The sequence below is a fragment of the Mastigoproctus giganteus genome, chromosome 4 (genome assembly GCF_048544385.1).
Source record: "Mastigoproctus giganteus isolate SK-2022 chromosome 4, ASM4854438v1, whole genome shotgun sequence".
In the NCBI taxonomy this organism is placed as follows: domain Eukaryota; kingdom Metazoa; phylum Arthropoda; class Arachnida; order Uropygi; family Thelyphonidae; genus Mastigoproctus; species Mastigoproctus giganteus.
Genome location: NC_143578.1, coordinates 38909814 through 38929519, shown reverse-complemented (window position 1 = coordinate 38929519; position 19706 = coordinate 38909814). Strand labels below are relative to the sequence as shown.

The window sequence follows — 19706 nt, the reverse complement described above, 5'->3', positions numbered from 1 at the left end:
TAGCAGGGATAAGGAGGTGATTATCCTCTTGATTAAGGCACTGGTCAGGCCACACCTTGAGTACAGTATACAGGTCTGGAGGCCTCATTTTAGGAATATAGAGCTGCTGGAATGAGTACAGAGAAGGGCAACAAGATTAGTCAATGGAACAAAGGGTTGCTTTTACGAAGAAAGGCTTAAGTTTTGCAATTTACAGTGTCTGAAGACTAGGCTCCTGCGAAGTGATCTGATTGAAGCGTAGAAGGCCTTGAATGGATTGAGCATGCTCAATGCTGATGGGATGCTTCCTCTTGCCCAGATTAATCACCTGAGGGGGACATAAATTCAAACTGAGGAAAGACAGTTGTAGAATAGATGTGCAGAAGTTTGCCTTTAGCCAGTAGGTGGTTGATAGTTGGAACAAACCTCCATCTGTAGTTGTAGAAGTTGACAACTTAAATAAATTCAAGGCAGAACTAGACAAACATTTGGAGCGAAAGAATGGGTAAAATGGGAAGGGTTTCTTTTTTTTTTTGGCTGATGCTGTATAAGCTTGCTTTCTTGCATCATATGCCTTTCCTTCAAAAGGCCTGAACCTTAAAAGTTTATGGAAAATTGTGAAGTAGGAAGAGAACAGGAGTTAGAGAATTCTGATCCCCATGTTGACAGAAGCAATAATGTTGTTAAGGTCCTTTGTTATGTCATTTGCTATAAGATTCTTTATGATGACTAGAAGACAACTTGTCAGCTTCTTTCAATGAATTCTTCAAACAGAATAAGTTTGTCTGTTCAAATATACCTATTCATATTTCAATTTAAAAAATTCAAATTATTTGCAAATCTTCAGGAACATATATAGGCATGAATTTATTGCCAAATACAGCATATGGGTAGCAGTAACCTCCTCGTTAAGCCTGTTATACTTCATCAATATCACTGATAAATATACAAAACAACAATATGCCCAACACCAAATCCCTGGGAACTCCACTAATAATATTGATCTATGAAGAGCAGTGTCTGTTGATTACCACTCTCTGTCTTCTCCCACTCAACCATTTTTTTATCCATTGTAGCAACTTGCCCTTAATGTTATACTGCTCCAATTTGTACAGTAGATGATCTACATGGTCCTAGATGATCCTGCAATGCATCTTTAAGCAGTGACGCCATTATTTTAAGCAGAACGGAAGTTTAACTGGTCTATAATTTCTCGTGTCACGCTTAAATCCTCCTTTGTGAACTGGGGATACATTTGCACATCTACAATATATGGGGACTTCCACTGAGTCCAAGGATGCTCTCATAATTATGGCTAAGGGTTTGCTAACTTCCTGTGCTGCCTCCTTTAATATAACTGCATAGATCCCATCCACCCCAGGTGCCTTTCTTATGTTTAACGTCAAAAATTTATCCTTCCATTTGTTTGCAGTTATTACAAAATCATTAAGCACCCTAGTACAGTTTGATAAACTTCTGGCATTTTCCTCCCATAATAATTCCTCTTCGTCAGGTGTGAATGTAGATGTAAAATACTCATTTAGTTTAGCAGCTATCTGAGAATGATCATTACAGTCAAACCATTGATATCAAGTGGACCAATCTGATTCATCCCCTTCCTTTTAGAGTTTATATAAGTAAAGAAATCTGATGTTTTTCTTTGCATCCTTTGCCAAAGATTTTTCCTAATCAGCCTTTGCTTGCCTAACCTTCTTTGTGGTTTGATTACAGACTAGCTTATATCTGCCATAGCCTTCTGTGTCGCCTGATATTTTATATGCATCCCATGCAATTTTCTTCTCTGCCACTAGTCTCGAGTCTCATTAGTTCATCTGACATCCATTTAAGCATAAACCTTGAACAATATTTCTTATTCGGTATGAAAAGACTAGTAGCTTCCACGATTAATTCCTTGAATGCTTCCCACTTAGAATTTTCTGAGGTCCCACTGTATAGAATTTAAAAACCGTCCAGAAACCACTGTAGTCGCCTTTACGGAAGCAAAATCCCTTCCCTTTACCCAATTGTAATTATATCTTTAAGTAAATTCCACATTGTACACTGTGATCACTGCCACTCAGTGGTTCCTTTATCAGGAAATTCTTAATGCAAGAATAATCACTGCTGAAAACCAGATCATGAGTATTACCCTCTCTGGTTGCCTCTTGAACATGCTTCTGCAGAAAACATTCATCCAATAAATCCACAAAAGTCTTACTAGTGTGTGAGTGACCAAACCACAAGTTCCATTCAATATCTGGGAAATCAAAATCCCCCCATTATAACACGACCTGATTTACTGGCCCACTCTATTTCTCTGTAAAATTGTTCGTTGTACTCATTACAGTCATAAGGCCTATAATACACTCCTACTCTCATTTTTGCTTTCCCAGTGCTTATGTCACACCAAACTAACCTCAACATTGCACTGTCCATGTATGTCAACTGGTTGCACTTCCTTAGATTTTCTTTTTCTTAATTAACAGCATAACCCCCTCCTTCCTTCCTATCCCATCTGTACACATTGTACTCCCCAAATTCCAATTCTGCATTCCTAATATCTGTGTAACACCTAGTCTCTGATATCCTAAGAATATCTGCCTTTGATTTCTTGACCACTAGGAACCACCAGCATTTCAAATTCATCAAATTTATTTACTATACTTCTAGCATTGCTGTACAAGCAAGTATACATGCACCTATTCTTATTCTTAGTTATCCTAAAACAACCCACGTCTTTATTTGTTTCATGATGACTCCCATCAGTCCCTGAAACTCTGAGCTGAAACCCCACCCTCCAGGCTTCTGCTCATTCTAATAGAAGTAGTGCAAGAGTCACCTTCACCTCTGCCTACAGCTACTTTTAACCTTTTTAGTCTGTGAATCCTCCCCCCCCAAGCTAGCCCACCTAATGCTGCCTCGTAGCATCAGCAAACACCTTTGCACCCCTTCTATTTAAGTGTATCCAACCTCTGTAGAAACAGTCTCTGTTAACAAGCACAGTCCACACTGAGAAAACTTCTATCCCACGAGCCTTGCACAATCTCTCCAGTGTTGAATTGATTGAAAAGGCTCATCATATACTCCCTCGTATTGTGCCTGGGCAGAATTGCAGACACTTTCAAATTTAACCCTAATTCACGACTTTTCAAAAATCTGCAGATCTCCTACTCTTAATGTCATTAGTACCAACATGTACAACAATATCACCCTTTATGCCCTTAAAAGATGATATCTGCTCTACAACATCATCAACTTTTGCCCCTGGCAAGACATACCCCGGTCCTATTCCATCTACCCTTTTTACACAATATATTACCTGTCTCCCTGACAATAGAGTCATTGACAGTAATTAACTCCTGTGGGACCAGAGCATTCTGCCTTGGAGATTGCCACTGTGTTGTCTGATACACAAGAGTGAGCTCTTGCAATGAGTTGGGCAGCTAAGAGCTTGATGGGCCCCTCATTAATTTCTTCAAGGGCATCTACCTATACCTCAGGCTCTCAGACACCCATCAGAATGGTGAATTGGTGCCTAATTTCTTGACAATCTCTGCACCCAGCATGCACAAAGACATCCTCCTTAGCTAGATCATGTTCTGTTCCAGAGAGTTTGGCAAACATTTCACAAGTTTCACATTTTTTTAGGCTGTGATGCATCGGAGAATTGCCCCCTCAGTTCTCCCCCGAGTCACAGCACTCCTGCCACTTTGTGCCCATTGCTTTGCTGCTCTAGTCTAGGGCATGATATTGAAAATTAATAAGATCAATAAATTTAATTAAATAATTATCAATACTACACTATCTAGCAGAATCTCAAATGCAGTGATGCATGTTACACTATCTAGTTTTTCATTAGAGCTACCTATTTACTACTATTTATCAATTTATTAGCCACTTATTTACCACAATTAAAAATTTGAATTCCCCACCACTCTCTATACGAAAACAATGGCTGTAAGGTTCGAACGAAACAACGGTTTTATGTATATTAAGTAGTAACCTACAAAAACTATCCAAATTAAAAATAACCAGTGTAACTAACTAGAACTATAAGGCTACTTATAAAGTACAATATCTTGTCTAGATATTGTACTTTATCTAGATCATCTTGTCTAGTGACATAACAACTGTGCAGTGCTACAGATAGTTGTGGAGAATGAAAGACTTGGGGATTATTGTGCAGTCAGATATGAAGTTTTCTGAGCAGTGCAGACAGAGGTCATGGGATCTTGTCAATGATATACAGGAATTTTGCTAGCAGAGATAAGGAGGTGATTATCCCTTTGTATAAGGAAATGGTCAGGCTACAGCTTGAGTACTGAAGACAGGTCTGGAGGCCTCATTTTAGAAAGGATGTAGAGCTGCTGGAACAAGCACAGAGAAAGGCAAAAATTCTGCGAATTGCAGCATCTGGAGACTAGGCACCCGCGAGGTTATCTAATTGATGTTTCTATAAGGGTTTGAATGGTTTCAGTAGGCTGAATGATGATGGGGTTCTTCCCCTTGCTCAGATTATGCACTTCAGGGGACATAAATTCAAATTGAGAACAGACAGTTCCAGAATAGATGTGCAGGTATTTTCATTTAGCCAGCAAGTGGTTGTTTATTAGACCAAACTTCCATGTGTCATTGTGGAAGTTGATAGCTTAAATAAATTCAAGGAATAACTGGACAAACATTTGGAGATAATGGATTGGTGAAATGGGAACTTTTTTTTTTTTTGGCTGATGCTGTATAAGCTTGCTTTCTTGCATCATATGCCTCTGTTAATGCTAAATGTTGACTATTCTCTTGGCCTGCTGTTTTGCATTTGATAATGCAAAACATGATAATCTTCATAGCTTAAAAAAACAAGTACAAAATAGGTCCGGGGAAAATGCATACATGTCAAAAACATAAAAATCTACACAGAGGCAACAGTATATCCATGCACAACACTGTATATATGGTACTGACGAGGGTAGACTTTCATGGTTCTCACACTGTGTTTTAACAATTTGGTGTGCCACAACCTTCTTCACCTATGCTACAAGATTAGGAAAAACACCACTGAGTTCAGTCACAATCAATCATTAGGAATCAATCATATGTTGCAAATATAACATCTTTAAAATACAAGTGTGACCGAAGTAACAGAAGTCTGGGACCACTGGGGTAGAATGTAACACATCCTCTTGCTCTACACTACCTACTTCAATGATCTGCCGAAGGCAAGAGTAATAATTGTTTGTGTTCTTTTGTTTAAAGAAACTAGGTTGAACTGCATATACATAAAAACAAGTTAGTTATGTACACAGTGCATTACATTTCAGGTGCATTAGATTTTTTTTCTTAAATTAATTTTTCTTTTTCTGTGATTAACAGAAGTGAAAAGTAAATATAGTTATCTCAATTAATTACTAAGATTATAATTTTATAGAATGTTTAATAAAACTATAATTTTATGTTTTCTAAACTTAGTCATACAGTTTAACTGCAACTGTATAATAATAATTATTACTCTTCTCCCATATACTTTTAATTAAGTCTCTTTTCTCTCTACATATATCTTCACAAGAGACACCATGTTAAAGGGTCTTATACAGCAATAGACATGAAGTGTGCACAGACTGTCTAAAACTAACAAAACCATTTAATCTATGAATTTTTTTTAATACCAATTGTATGTAAAAAAAGAAATAACAAAATGCTGGAATGGCTTGACAAATATTTTTGAAAGGCCCAAATATAAAATTTCATGAAAATTCATCTTTCCACTGGGAGTCCCTCTGTTACATGTGGAAGGGCAGACAACAGATGCATATATATATATAAATAGTTAATTAAAACCAGTAGAGATAACAGAAAAATAAAAATGGTTTCGACAAATCGAATGCACCAAAGCGTGCAAAGCAGCAGCAAAGGATGCAGATGTATATATAATAATAAATGGCAAAGTTAATAGTAGTGGCATGTGATGCAAGAAAGCAAGTGTATGAGCTTATGCAGCATCAGCCAAAATAAAAAAATAAAAAAAAGAAATCACACCATTCCCTCCAAATGCCTGTCCAGTTCCTCCTTAAATTTATTTAACCTATCAACTTCCACAATGACAGATGGAAGTTTGTTCCAGCAATTAACCACCCGCTGGCTAAAGGTTGGTTGGTTGGTTGAGTTTTATTGGCGCATCAGCAACTATGGCTATAATGCGCCGCTGGCTAAAGGCAAACTTCCGCACATCTATCCTAGTAACACTAAAAGCAAATGCTAGTAACACTACATGCAAAAGAGCCTAAAAAGTAGAATGTAAATGTAAAATTTTTTGGTATATAAAGGTATAGGGTATAGGTAATGACACGGTACTGCTTTTACTGATGCTATAGACATATAGGGGAGACTTAGGTTATGTCACTGGGCCATTCCTCATTGCCTGTTTTGGTTAATCTTTACAATATGAGGCACAATCCTATGAACCTTTGGGACTACAAGTGATAGGCAGTCTAGCTCCACCCCACTGGTTGCTTACATAAACTACTAATCACCATGATTTTGCATTACAGAGAACGCCATTTCTCAGATGAGAACAGCTGGCAGGAATACCATATACAGACCGGTAAACCTGACCTTTTTAAAGTAGACTAACAATTTCAATACTTTTTCCTCCCTTATGGGCCACAGTGGTGTATCCAAATATCACCGTAAGTCGGGTGGGCATGAAAACCAGACTTGTGTTTTTTTTTTTTTTTTTTGGTAGACCTAGGAACACTTATATGCACATAAATAATATTTGATTGATTATCTTTATTGAATATTAGAAAAGCATGTGAATAATAATACATATTAATCACAAAAAATTACAATATATTATTTCCAAACATTTGGCAATACAACTCGCCATTTTAACTGCTTCTCATAAGTCAATCGAAGGTGCCTGCATTATTCTACTCAGTGGCAATGTATAAGAATACAATGCTTGCATGGAAAGTAATGAAATCACAAATACAGGATCTTTTACTGAATGAAGTAATAAATTTGCATTTACTGTTGCTTGTTTATCTGTCCACTCATCAGTAATTTGTTCCAAAGAAGAAACAACATGCTTGACTAATTCTACAAATACAGTGATTGACTCACGTCTTTCAACCCACCTAGTTGAACACAGCTGCTTTAATCTCTGCCTTTTTGTATCAGGGCATAAATTATCAATCCATTCCTGAAGAAGACTGGGTCTAGATTCAGTTAAGGGTACCCCTTCCAGACTGCTAGCAATACTGCCATGATTGACAGGTGCTGACTCCGCCCAGTGTCATGTGATCTCCTGGACATACAAAAACATCTGGCATGGGTGCCAAGGGGTGCGTGTCACCAGTGCCAGTTATTACCGTATGTTCAGGTTATGAACTTCGCTGGCTGTTCAAAATGTCACGTGGTGTTAATATCTGATTAGCTGATTATTTGATTTTTTGTATGTGTAATTAAAAACAAAAAAGAAAAGTTGTTCGGTTTTGGAAAAGGCTGAATAAGTGTATTGGGGATGTGGGGGTAGGAGCCCCAACAGAAGCGGGAGTCTGGGGTATTCGATTGCTTGTGATTTACTTTTTGGTTTCCTTTGGTTGAATGTGGGTGTCTGTTGTATCGAGTGATTTGTTCCTGCAAAATATTAGTTCAAATTTATGTTGGGTCATTTAGAAAATATAATTCGATTGATGAGGTGATTGGCAGTTTTCAGTGTGAAATCGTCTAGTTATCAGTGATTATTCGATTGCTTGTAATTTACTATTTGCTTTGTCTTGGTTAAGTGCGGGTGTCTCTTCTACTGGGTGATTTATTCATGCAATATATTAATGTAAAAATATTGGATCCGTTTAGATAAAAACGATCCAATATTAGATTGTTAACATAAAAACAAAAACATGTATTTTTGTAACTTGAATTTTTAAATTTATTGGATTTATCCTTTGTTTTCAGCCACCACATGCCATCCACCGAGAAAGGAGAGAATGCAGTGAGTGGGCAGAGTCACAACCCATCAATCACTGCTTTCCCCCGTCTCGCCTCACTGCCATTTTGAAAGGGGCACCCGTCTCTGAATATTTACCGAAGACTTTCTTTTTGATGTAACGAAGAAAGAATAGCATGGTTCAACTATTCCCATTCAATTTTTTATGTATGTTTCGGAGAAAGCATAGCTTATGGCTAGATTCAGACAATGGGAAGCACAGTGTATGTAGAGTGCAGATAGATACTTGTCGAGAACTCTCATTTTCAAGCCTTTTGCTTTACCGCACATTGCACCGGTACCACTGTACCCTTGTCCTCTTAGGTATTTCAAGTTTATACCCATTTCCATCAGTGAATCCAGCATCGTGTTGGCAAATTTCCCCCAGTAGTCGATACAACAGAGATGAATTGGAGAAAATATTCAACAAGTTTTTTTGCCTGATCTACTTCTTCCACAAAACAAACGCATAATGAAAACTGTGTGTTTGTTTTGTGGAAGAAGCTAGTAATGAAAGCTACTGAAGCTAGTACTGCTAATACTGAAAAACATTCGCTTTTATTCACTTTCTCTACAATCTTTTTTTAATATTATTTGATTGCAGCAGTCTATTTCATTTTGAATTATTGGTGATATATATAAAGCCTTCTTTGCACTCATTTCTCAATGAATTTTTTTTAAAATAACATCTCCAGAACCAATTAAAAATTTTAACAACTGTCAGAAATTTCCTCCACAAGTCTGTACGTCAGTTCATCCAGAATCACAGTGACCTCTTAAGCCCCCATCTGTTTCAGCCACAAAACATGATTGTTTTTATGATTGGTGTCAATTTTAAACAATTTGCTTTAATTTTCTGCTGCCAAATGAGCTGATCCACTAGTTGAACAATTGAATGTCTTTTTCCCGTCAGAGGATTTGGCTGTCACAGACCGTCCAGACTTTACCGAAATTGGGTCCACTTGACTTGAGTGTTACCCGAATATCAGTTCCATCAGCGTTTTAGACTCACAGGTAGCAAGTACAGCTTGTCTGGCATACCTGAAAGAATGTCTGTGACAACCTCAAGGACCTGCTAGCATCCCACTTTTTCCCCAACTCATGTATTAATGATCTTGGTAAAACACCTCCCACCATTCCCTACATGCTCCATTCAATGCCTCATGTGGCCTTCCGTCAAAAGGATGTCAGAAGGATTTTGACGAATCTTGATGCTAATTAAGCTCCAGGTCCTGATGGGATTTCTTCACTTGTTCTCGAAACCTGTGCTCCTGAACTTACTCCTATTCTTTGCCACTTTGTTATTCCTAATGTGTTTTTTCTTCTGCTTGGAATTTCTCATATCCAGCCAGTTCCTAAAAAGGATGGCAAATCCCTCCCATCCAATTACTTCTACTCTTTCTAAAGTAATGGAGAAATCAATTAACCACCAATTCTTAAACTACCTTGAAACCTTCTGTCTGATCAAAGATCGCCAGTATGGATTCCATCAATGTTGATTCATTTGTGATATTCTAGCTTAAGTTATCCATTTATGGACAAATTCAATGGAAAAGTTTAGTGAAACACAAGCAGTTGCTCTTGACATCTCAAAGACTTTCGATCATGTTTGGCATAAAGGTCTTCTAAACAAGCTTCTATCTTATGGTTTGCCAACTGTTTTTTGTAATTGGTTATCCAGTTTTCTCTCTTATTGCTCACTGAGGGTGATGGTAGATGGCTCTCTGTCTTCTAACTTCTCCATTAATGCTGGTGTCCCCCAAGGTGCAGTTCTTTCCCCCACTCTTTTCCTCCTGTATATTAGTGACCTCCTTTCATTGACTGGAAATCCTATCCACAGTTTTGCCGATGATAGCACATTGCTTATTTGTTTAGTATTTGGTTTTTTAGGAGCATTAGCAACCAAGGCCATATTGCTCCAGAGATATGAGGTGGTCATTCCCTGACCTTTCCGCATCCTTCGTATTTGGTGGTCACGGGCTCGAACCCAGGTCTAATCAAGAAGCGTGTGCTACGCACATAGCACATTGCATTTCACTTTCCATTTTGAGAAACCTTGCCCTGCTCAATCAGCTTCAACTTCTCGAATATCTACTACCAATTCCTTAAATGCCGATCTCCAGTGGGGCAAAGACAACTAAGTTGATTTCAATCCTTCTAAAACTCAGTCTTGTCTTATATCTATCAAAAACGATTCTTCTGCTCCTATGCTTATCTTTGGTGATACTCCGATTTCTAGGCAAGTTGATATATCTCTTTTGGGGATTACCCTGACTTCTAATCTCTCTTGGCACAAGCACATTACAAATATTGCTTCCACTGCATCTAAAAAACTTGGTTTTCTTTTTCGCTCACAGCATTACTTTTCTTCCAAACAGCTGTTCACTCTGTACAAATCGGAAATCAACTCTACCATGGAATATTGTTCCCACATCTGGGGCGGTGCCCCCAAAAACCTCTCTCAGGCTTCTAGATTCCATTCAGAAGAGGGCAGTTAGGTTAACTAACGACTCATCTCTAACAGAGCCTCTCCACTTGCTGTCTCATAGATGTATTGTTTCTGCTGCATGCCTTTTCTACAGATACTTCCACAGGCACTGTTCTTCTGAATTGGCTTCTATAATTCCTGCTCTCTCTTTCAAAACAGTCCGAACATGTGCTGCCACCAACCAACATCCATTTACTGTTCGACTTCAAACTCACAGAAACAACTTTTCATCTTCCTCATTTATTCATTCAACTGCCGTTTTCTGCAACAACCTTCCTTTATATGTCTTTCCTGAAAATTACAATCTACAGAAGTTCAAGCCTAATGTCAACAAATATCTTTGCTTGTCTTCCCAACCTCCAACCCAAGCACGGTACTAAGTACTATAACTTCTAATACCCCTTGTATTTGGGGTTTTCATTAAAAATATATATATATATATTCCCCCTCTGCCTGGCCCCATGATGGGCCATCCCATATTTCATGATGATTCAAGCAAAGAACCATGTTCATAATCTTTAATGTATGGCACTGTCTATGACCTTAGATTTTTGCTTGAATCTGTCCTGAATTAATGGCATAACATAACCTAACCTTTTTTGACTAAACAAAAATTGAATCTATTAAAAACCACACTTCTGTCAACTTCAGTACACAGTCTATCATGCATTCAATGAAAAAGGCAGAAAATTATTAGTGGGGCAAGATCTTCCAAAATCTATTAAAAAAACCACACTTCTGTAAATTTCAGTATGCAGCCTTTTATGCATTCAACGAAAAAGGCACAAAATTATTCACACAACAAGATCTTACAATCACAGAAAACCAGTGGGTGGACCTAGATGTGCCCATCATTTGTAGTTGCAAAGATCTGTGGGATTGTGCCTCATTTCCTAAAGATTAACTCCTATTTTACTATACTGAAAATTAGTTTCTCTGTAAACAGTACCTCATTGGAATCCTGAAAGTTTCCTTTTCATGAAATTGAAAAATAATTAAGAAAACATAATTTATGATAAATTTCCTAATTGTTTTTGTCTTATGTAGAAGAGGAACAAAAATTATTTTGTTTCAAAAGAATAGCAATAATGTATATTGTTGCTCACCTTTTAAATCTCAAGCACGTGCTTTTAATTCAAAGATAAAATTTTATAATCGGTGTATAAGCTGACTTAAAATTTAGATTTTTTTTATTAGTGCTTCAAAAGGTCGACTTTATTATTAAAACGAACGTAAGAATCCACGGAAAGCTAGTAGTATAGGCAACAGTATGAATTCAAGTAGTCGGGTTTCATCAGTGAAAAACAAACACGTGCTCTTTACGGCCATGTTTACGCAATAAAAATAATCGAAAAAAATATGCGATACCTGATCGATTATGGAGATGAGCTACGTTTCCTTGCATATATATGGAATTGTAAATTACACTAAAAAAAGCACAAATACACGCATTTACAGAACAAGTTAATCTGAGAACATGTTACAATACCTACGAATAAATTCAGTGCAGGCTTTTTCACCAACGCTGCCATCATACGATTTCTAAAAAATTTCAGATATTTTATACAATATAATAATAATAATGGGAAGCAAGGATGAAAGATCTTCGTTGGCCCCATGAATATCACTTTATTTTTGAATAAATATTACTTTACCTCATGATTCAAACCTAAATCTTTATTGTCTTCAAATACACATAACTTTCCGCCTTCATCCAGATTCCATTTCAGCAAAAGACCTCTATACTATTTATTAACTTAGTTGCCAACTCATATGAATTGGCACCAGAAAAAAAATAATAATAAACCCACAAACCTCCAGCTTTTTTTAAAATGTGAAAATAAATAAATTAAATTAAATTAAACAACAAAAAAAATAACTGTTTTCCCCCTACTCTATCTCCTCGCTGAAATGATTGTAGTAGTAGTAGTGGCATGTGGTGCAAGAAAGCAAGTGTATGCAGCATCAGCCAAAAAAAAAAAAAAAAAATCACACCATTCCCTCCAAATGCCTGTCGAGTTCCTCCTTAAATTTATTCAACCTATCAACTTCCACAACGACAGATGGAAGTTTGTTCCAGAATTTAACCACCCGCTGGCTAAAGGCAAATTCCCGCACATCTATTCTACACCTGTCCTTTCTTAATTTGAATTTATGCCCCCTTAGGTTCGTATTCTGAACAAGTGGAAGGATCCCATCAGAATTCAGCGTGCTCAACCCATTCAAGGCCTTATACACCTCAATAAGATCACCGCGCAGGTACCTAGTCTCCAGCCACTGCAATTTGCAGAACTTAAGCCTCTCTTGGTAAGAGAATCCCTTCATTCCCCCCCACCAATCTTGTTGCCCCTCTCTGTACACACTCAAGCAAATCGACATCCTTCCTAAAATGAGGCCTCCAGACCTGTACGCAGTACTCAAGGCGCGGCCTTCCCACCTGGCGCTTCCGTAGCCAGGTGGGAAGGAGCAGCAGTGCGTAGCACAGGCTTCTTGATTAGACCGGGGTTCGAGCCCGTCACCACCAAATACGGAAGATGCGGAAAGGTCAGGGAATGGCCACCGCATTTCCAGGAGTAATATGGCCTTAGTTGCTAATGCTCCTAAAAAAAAAAAAAAAACCAAATAACAATAATAACCTTTTTCACTGTTGAACAAAAGCCGAGAATTAGGGTTGAATTTGAAAGTGTCTGCAATTCTGCCCAGACACGATAGGAGGGAGTATATGATGAGAGTCTTGTCGATCAATTCGGCCCTGGAAAGATTGTGCAAGGCTCAAGGGGTAGAATTTTTTTCAGCCTGGACTGTACTTGTTAACAGGAGAGATTGTTTCTACAGGGATGGGATACACTTAAATAGAAAGGGTGCAAGAATATTTGCTGATGCTATCGAGGCAGTGTTAGGTGGGTCGGAAAACTGCTAGCTTGGGGGGAGACAAAGACCAATAGATTGACAGTAGCCACTGGCAGAGGTGAAAGAGATTCTTGCACTGCTTCTATTAGAATGAGCAGAAGCCTGAAAAACAAGATGCATGGTATTTCAGAGAATGCTGGGAGCCATTGCGGTACAAGTAAACACATGGGTTGTGTTAGGGTAGCTAAGAATAGAAACAGGTGCAGGTATACTTGCGTGTACACCAATGCTAGGAGTTTAGTAAATAAATTTGATGAATTTGAGGTATTGCTCAAAACATCGAAGGCAGATATTGTTGGGATATCAGAGACGTGGTGTCACACAGATATAAGGGATGCAGAACTGCAATTTGGGGAGTACAACGTCTACAGAAAGGATAGACAGGATAGGAAGGGAGGAGGGGTTATGTTATTAGTTAAGAAACACATAAAAACCAAGGAAGTGAAGCCAGTCGACATCGCCGGACAGTGCAGTGTGGAGTCAGTTTGGTGTGACATAAACATTGGGAGATCAAAATTGAGAGTAGGAGTGTGCTATAGGCCTAATGACTCTGATGAGTATAATAAGGAACTGTACAGGGAAATAGAGTGGGCCAGTAAATCAGAGTGTCTTATAATGGGAGATTTTAATTTCCCAGATATTGACTGGAATTTGGGGGCTGGTTACTCACACACTAGCAGGACTTTTGTGGATTTATTGGATGATTGTTTTCTATATCAGCATGTTCGGGAGGCAACTAGAGGGAGTAATACTCTTGATTTGATTATCAGCAGTGATTCTGCATGCATTAAGAATCTGCAGATAAATGAACCACTAGGTGGCAGTGATCACAGTGTGCTGAAGTGGGATTTACTCAAAGAGGTAACTACCATTAGGGGTAAAGGGAAGGGTTATTGCTTCCGTAAAGGCGACTACGATGGACTGAGACAGTATTTAAATTCTATACAGTGGGACCAACTGATGATGTTACCAACAGCAAATTCAAAATGGGAAGCATTCAAAGAACTTATCTTGGAAGCTACTAGGCTTTACATACCAACTAAGAAATATTGTTCAAGGTTTAGGCCAAAATGGATGTCAGATGAACTAATGAGGCATATGGCAGAGAAGAAAAATGCATGGGATACATACAAATTAACACATGACACAGAAGCCTATGATAGATACAAGTTGATATGCAACCAAGTTACAAAGGAGGTTAGGCAGGCGAAGGCAGATTACGAGAAATCCTTGGCAAGGGATGCAAAGAAAAACAGCAAAGAGTTCTTTACTTATGTAAACTCTAGAAGGAAGGGGATGAATCAGATTGGTCCACTTGATATTGATGGGTCAAGTGTTGATGATCCTGCTCAGGTAGCTAACAAACTGAATGAATATTTTGCATCGACATTCACACATGAGGAGTTATTCAGCGAGGGGAATGCCAGAGGTGTATTCAACTCTAGCAGTAAGCTACAGAATCTTGAAATAACTGGGAGTAAAGTGGAGGAGAAACTGTTGAAGATAAACACAAGAAAGGCACCCGGGGTGGATGGGATCTATCCAGTTATATTAAAGGAGGCAGCAAAGGAAGTAAGCAAACCCTTAGCCATAATTATGAGAGCTTCCTTGGACTCAGGGGAGGTACCCATAGACTGGAAATGTGCAAATGTGACCCCAATTCACAAAGGAGGATCAAAGGCTGACACAAGTAATTATAGACCTGTGAGCTTAACTTCTGTTCCAGGAAAATTAATGGAGGCACTGGTTAAAGAAACACTGCAGGATCATTTAGACAAGACTTCAGTTATAGCTCAGACACAGCATGGTTTTGTTAAGGGGAAGTCTTGCCTGACCAACTTGATTGGATACTATGATGCAGTCACAAAAGAACTGGATGCAGGGAATAACTTTGATATTATATACTTGGATCTTAGAAAGGCTTTTGATACTGTTGCACATGGAAGACTGCTACACAAATTGGAGCAGTGTGACATTGGAGGCAAATTGCTGCTATGGATAAAGGGGTGGTTGAGGGGGAGAAGACAGAGAGTGGTAATCAATGGACACTGCTCATCGTGGACTGATGTTATTAGTGGAGTCCCTCAGGGCTCAGCGTTGGGTCCATTATTGTTTTCTGTATTTATAAATGATATTGATGATGGTATATCGGGCTTAATGTCCAAGTTTGCAGACGATACAAAGGTTGGCAGGGTTGTCAAGGACACTACTGACACTATGCTGCTGCAACAGGATCTGGAAAGGTTGAGCAGATGGGCTGAGAGGTGGCAAATGAAGTTTAACATTGACAAATGTAAAGTACTACACATGGGAAACAGCAACCCCAGAGCAACGTATCAGCTCATGGAGTATTGTCAATGATATACAGGAATTTTTCCAGCATTGATAAGGAGGTGATTATTCCATTGTATAAGGCGATGGTCAGGCCACACCTAGAGTACTGTATACAGGTCTGGAGGCCTCATTTCAAGAAGGATGTAGAGCTGCTGGAACGAGTACAGAGGAGGGCAACAAGATTAGTGAATGGAACAAAGGGGTGCTCTTACGAAGAAAGGCTTAAGTTTTGCAAATTACAGTGTCTGGAGACTAGGCACCAGCGAGGTGATCTAATAGAGGTGTATAAAGCCTTGAATGGTTTAAGCATGCTCAATGCTGATGGGATTCTTCCTCTAGCTCAGAAAAATCACCTGAGAGGGCATAAATTCAAATTGAGGAAAGACAGATGTAGGATAGACGTGCGGAAATTTGCCTTTAGCCAGCGGGTGGTTGGTTGGTGGAACAGACTTCCATCCCTTGTGGTGGAAGTTGATAGCCTAAATAAGTTTAAGGCTCAGCTGGACAGGTATTTTGAACGAACAGAGGAGTGAAGTGGAAGTGGTTTTTTTTTTTTTTTTTTGGCTGATGCTGCATAAGTTTGCTTTCTTGCATCAAATGCCTCTACTAATGCTAATGCTAATGCTAATGCTAATTGCCTTTACAGAGGGAAATCACATCATTTTCTCTGCTAGCAAAATTCTTAGATATCATTGATAAAACCCCATGACCTGCCCTGGAAGCCTGTCTGCATTGCTCAGAAAACTTCATATCTGACTGCACAATTACTCCCAGGTCTTTTTTATTTTCTACCACCTTAAGTGTGGTACCACACAGTTGGTACTTTTCTCTGGGGTTACTTATATCCATATGCAGTACTTTGCATTTGTCAAGGTTAAACTTCAGTTGCCACTTCTTAGCCCATCTACCCAAATTATCTAGATCCTGTTGCAGTAGCACACTTCCATTACTGTCATTAACAACCCTGCCAACCTTTATATCATCTGCAAACTTCGACACTAAGCCTGATATACCTTCATCAATATCATTGATAAATATACAAAACAACAGTGGATCCAACACCGAACCCTTTGGGATTCCACTAATAACATTAGTACCACCCTGTGTCTTATCCCACTTAACCAACCTTTTGTCCATTGTAGCAACTTACCCTTAATACCATTCTGCTCCAATTTGTATAATAGTCTTCCATGCGCAACAATTGATTAATGTAATACGATTGATTGTATTAATACGTAGTTTAAATATATGTTCTTTTGAGCGCTTATTAAAAACTTTTGCTAGCATCAGTTTCAGCCAGATTATAAATCAATCAACTGTAATATGAACAGTCCTAAGCTCAGTTGTGCATTGGTGTTTCAATAAAAAAAACAACAACGAAATCGTTTATACAGAGTTTGTGTGTGGTGTGTAATGAGAATATTAGTAATAGCCATTACAGACTGGACGTGTCCGGTTTAAAGGGAATGCAATTTCTTCCTCATTCTCTTGAGGCTGAAGGTGTTGGTGGCTGACGAATTACATCGATCCAATTTAGTTCTTTCAAAAGTGTAATGTCAAAATGGGTATTTGAGTTCAATCAATTGTTAATGTGTTCTGTTATTGATGTTTCAATTGGTAACCACCTAATCTGCCTTATCTGGCTCGACTTTTAAAGATCCATATAAGTCAGATTAGGTAGTTGTCAATTGAAACTGGTTAATTGATAATAGGCCACCTGGCATAATTTTCAGCAGGAAACCCAAGTGGAATATTCCCTTATAATAAAATCCAAACTTATCAGCAGACACTCTGTAGCATGTGAAATGGCTATTAGAATGAATGACTAACGCATCTTATTAATTGCAGATGTGATGTTTCCATTTTAAACTTTGCATAAATTCCATTGTATAAACAATAATGGATATAATTTAGCTCTACGTATGTAGGTAATTTATGTAATTTAGCCACATTTATTCTGGGTATATTTCTCTGAGGCAGAAACAATGGCGTGAGCTGTAATTCAGCTAGTTCTATTAATTCCAATTATATAACCACAAGGTTTCTTTTATTTTTGGAACAGTATCTTATAACAAAACTTAGTCACTGAAACATCATTTCCAATTGTTCCCCAAAATATGCAGCCAAAACATTTTGTACAGAGAAACATACATTATACAACTCACACAAATAACCTACCACTTGGAAAGAACAGTTCTGTGCAATGAAAGAATGAAAGTGCCATTCTTGCTGCGATTGAGTTTGCCTCCTGAAGCTGAATACTGGTTTAAATGATAAATGTTGATGTAATGAAAGGTTTTCATTCTTTATTATCCTTACTTATGTTTCTGTGTTTTTCAATATCACAAAATGTCGTAAATAAAGGAACTTTACAATACTTACAGAAACATTTTGCGTCGTTATCATTGGTGCCGTTCAACTTCATTAACTACCTGCTATACCTTTTATTATTCAGTCACTCATTTCGAAATAATTGCCTTTACTTGAACTTGCCCTTCACTTACTTACACTGGTGTGCAAAACTTAAGGACCAGTCAGGTTTTCACCTGTCACTTCTCATAGGGGTGGCCTGGATATGGGAAAAGCATACCAAAGGAACCTCGTGAGGTACAGAAATGATGAAGGAAACAACATCGACACAACAACGAATCAAAACGATAGAGAGGGACTTTATTCAAAAATGGCAACACAGCACTGGCTGCCATGATACAGATGCATCACTGCCAAAGATGGAACAAAGGAAAGAGGTGGTCCTCAGTAGGAGATATGGCCACCCGTAATGTCGATGCAGGCTTTGCACCGCCTGTCCATACTTAGAACAATGTTGTTGATAAGTTCTTGCAGTAACATGGTCCGTTCCTCTGTCAGCGCCATCTTCAGCTGGTGAACATTTTCTGGTGGGTGTGGACGTGCCGCTAGGCGTGTCCCCAGAGTATCCCATATGTGTTCGATGGAATTTAGATCGATGAAAACGGGCAGGCCAATCCATACGAACAATGTCCTCACTTTCCAAAAGCAAATGAACAGCTGCAGTGAGATGGGGTGTGGCGTTATCATCCATAAACACGAACTCGGGGCCAATGGCACATCGGAACAGACGCACATGGGGAAGGATTATCTCAATACAGTAGCGTGCACCGGTTACAGCCGCTTTCCAGTACCTGGAGCGATCCCTTTCACTGATGTTTGTGGGGTGAAACCGTGTGCCAACCTCTCGCCAGATTAGCTGATGTCCAGAATCGCTGCTGAGACTGAATATACTCTCATCAGTAAAGAGTACCTTACCCCATTGCGCTGATGTCTAGTCTTTGTGTTCGATGCACCACTGTAAATGGTGTCTCCGATGGCAGGAGTTAAAGGGACACAGCTTATTGGCCGTCGAGCAAACAGTGCACCTTTGTGGAGTAGCCTGTCCACAGTAAACCGCGATATCCTGCGTTTTGTGCTCCTCTGCAGCTGGTTTGCAATGGATCCCGCTGTCTGGTGTCGGTCCCTCTTGGCCTGTAGGAGTATATAGCGGTTATCATTAGGCGTTGTTTTTCGTGGACGACCACCACTGGTCCTTCATACAGCTGTACCTGTCGTTCTGAAGGCCGACCACACACGTGAGACGATGCTATGGGCGATACTGAACTCTGCAGCAACACTCCTCGCACTTCGACCTTCCTAATTATTCGACCCCGGATAAAGCATCCAGACGTTGTCTACTAGCCATTTCGTTGTCTTTAGCACCGTATGAAACCAATCGAACGTCTGTAACAATCGTGCTCACCATTCGGTAATTTGCCCAAAACTGCTGAAGTACTGCTTTTATCTGTTTATTTGAGCCCCTCTGATTACGCTGGTGTACATTCAAATTTTTGCATGTACACCAGCTTTCTATTGAACGGCCACAGTTATGTAAGTCGCTACAGGCTTTATCATTTGATTTTGTGGTTGTAACCTTTAAAAATAGTGTTGGTCCTTACGTTTTGCACACCAGTGTACTTATAACTCGCACTCTTCACCGATAAA

General features: G+C 38.9%; 1 protein-coding gene across 1 annotated transcript in view; it reads right to left on the bottom strand.

Moving 5' to 3' along the window:
* LOC150086636 (large ribosomal subunit protein eL19-like) overlaps window positions 1-12253 on the bottom strand; it is a 55079-nt gene extending 42826 nt beyond the window's left edge. Inside the window, exon 1 of the mRNA XM_090371487.1 lies at window positions 12104-12253. Coding sequence (XP_090227613.1) covers window positions 12104-12108 — 5 coding nt within the window. The 5' untranslated portion in view covers window positions 12109-12253. The remainder of the gene's footprint in view (window positions 1-12103) is intronic.
* Between the last annotated feature and the right edge of the window lie 7453 nt (window positions 12254-19706).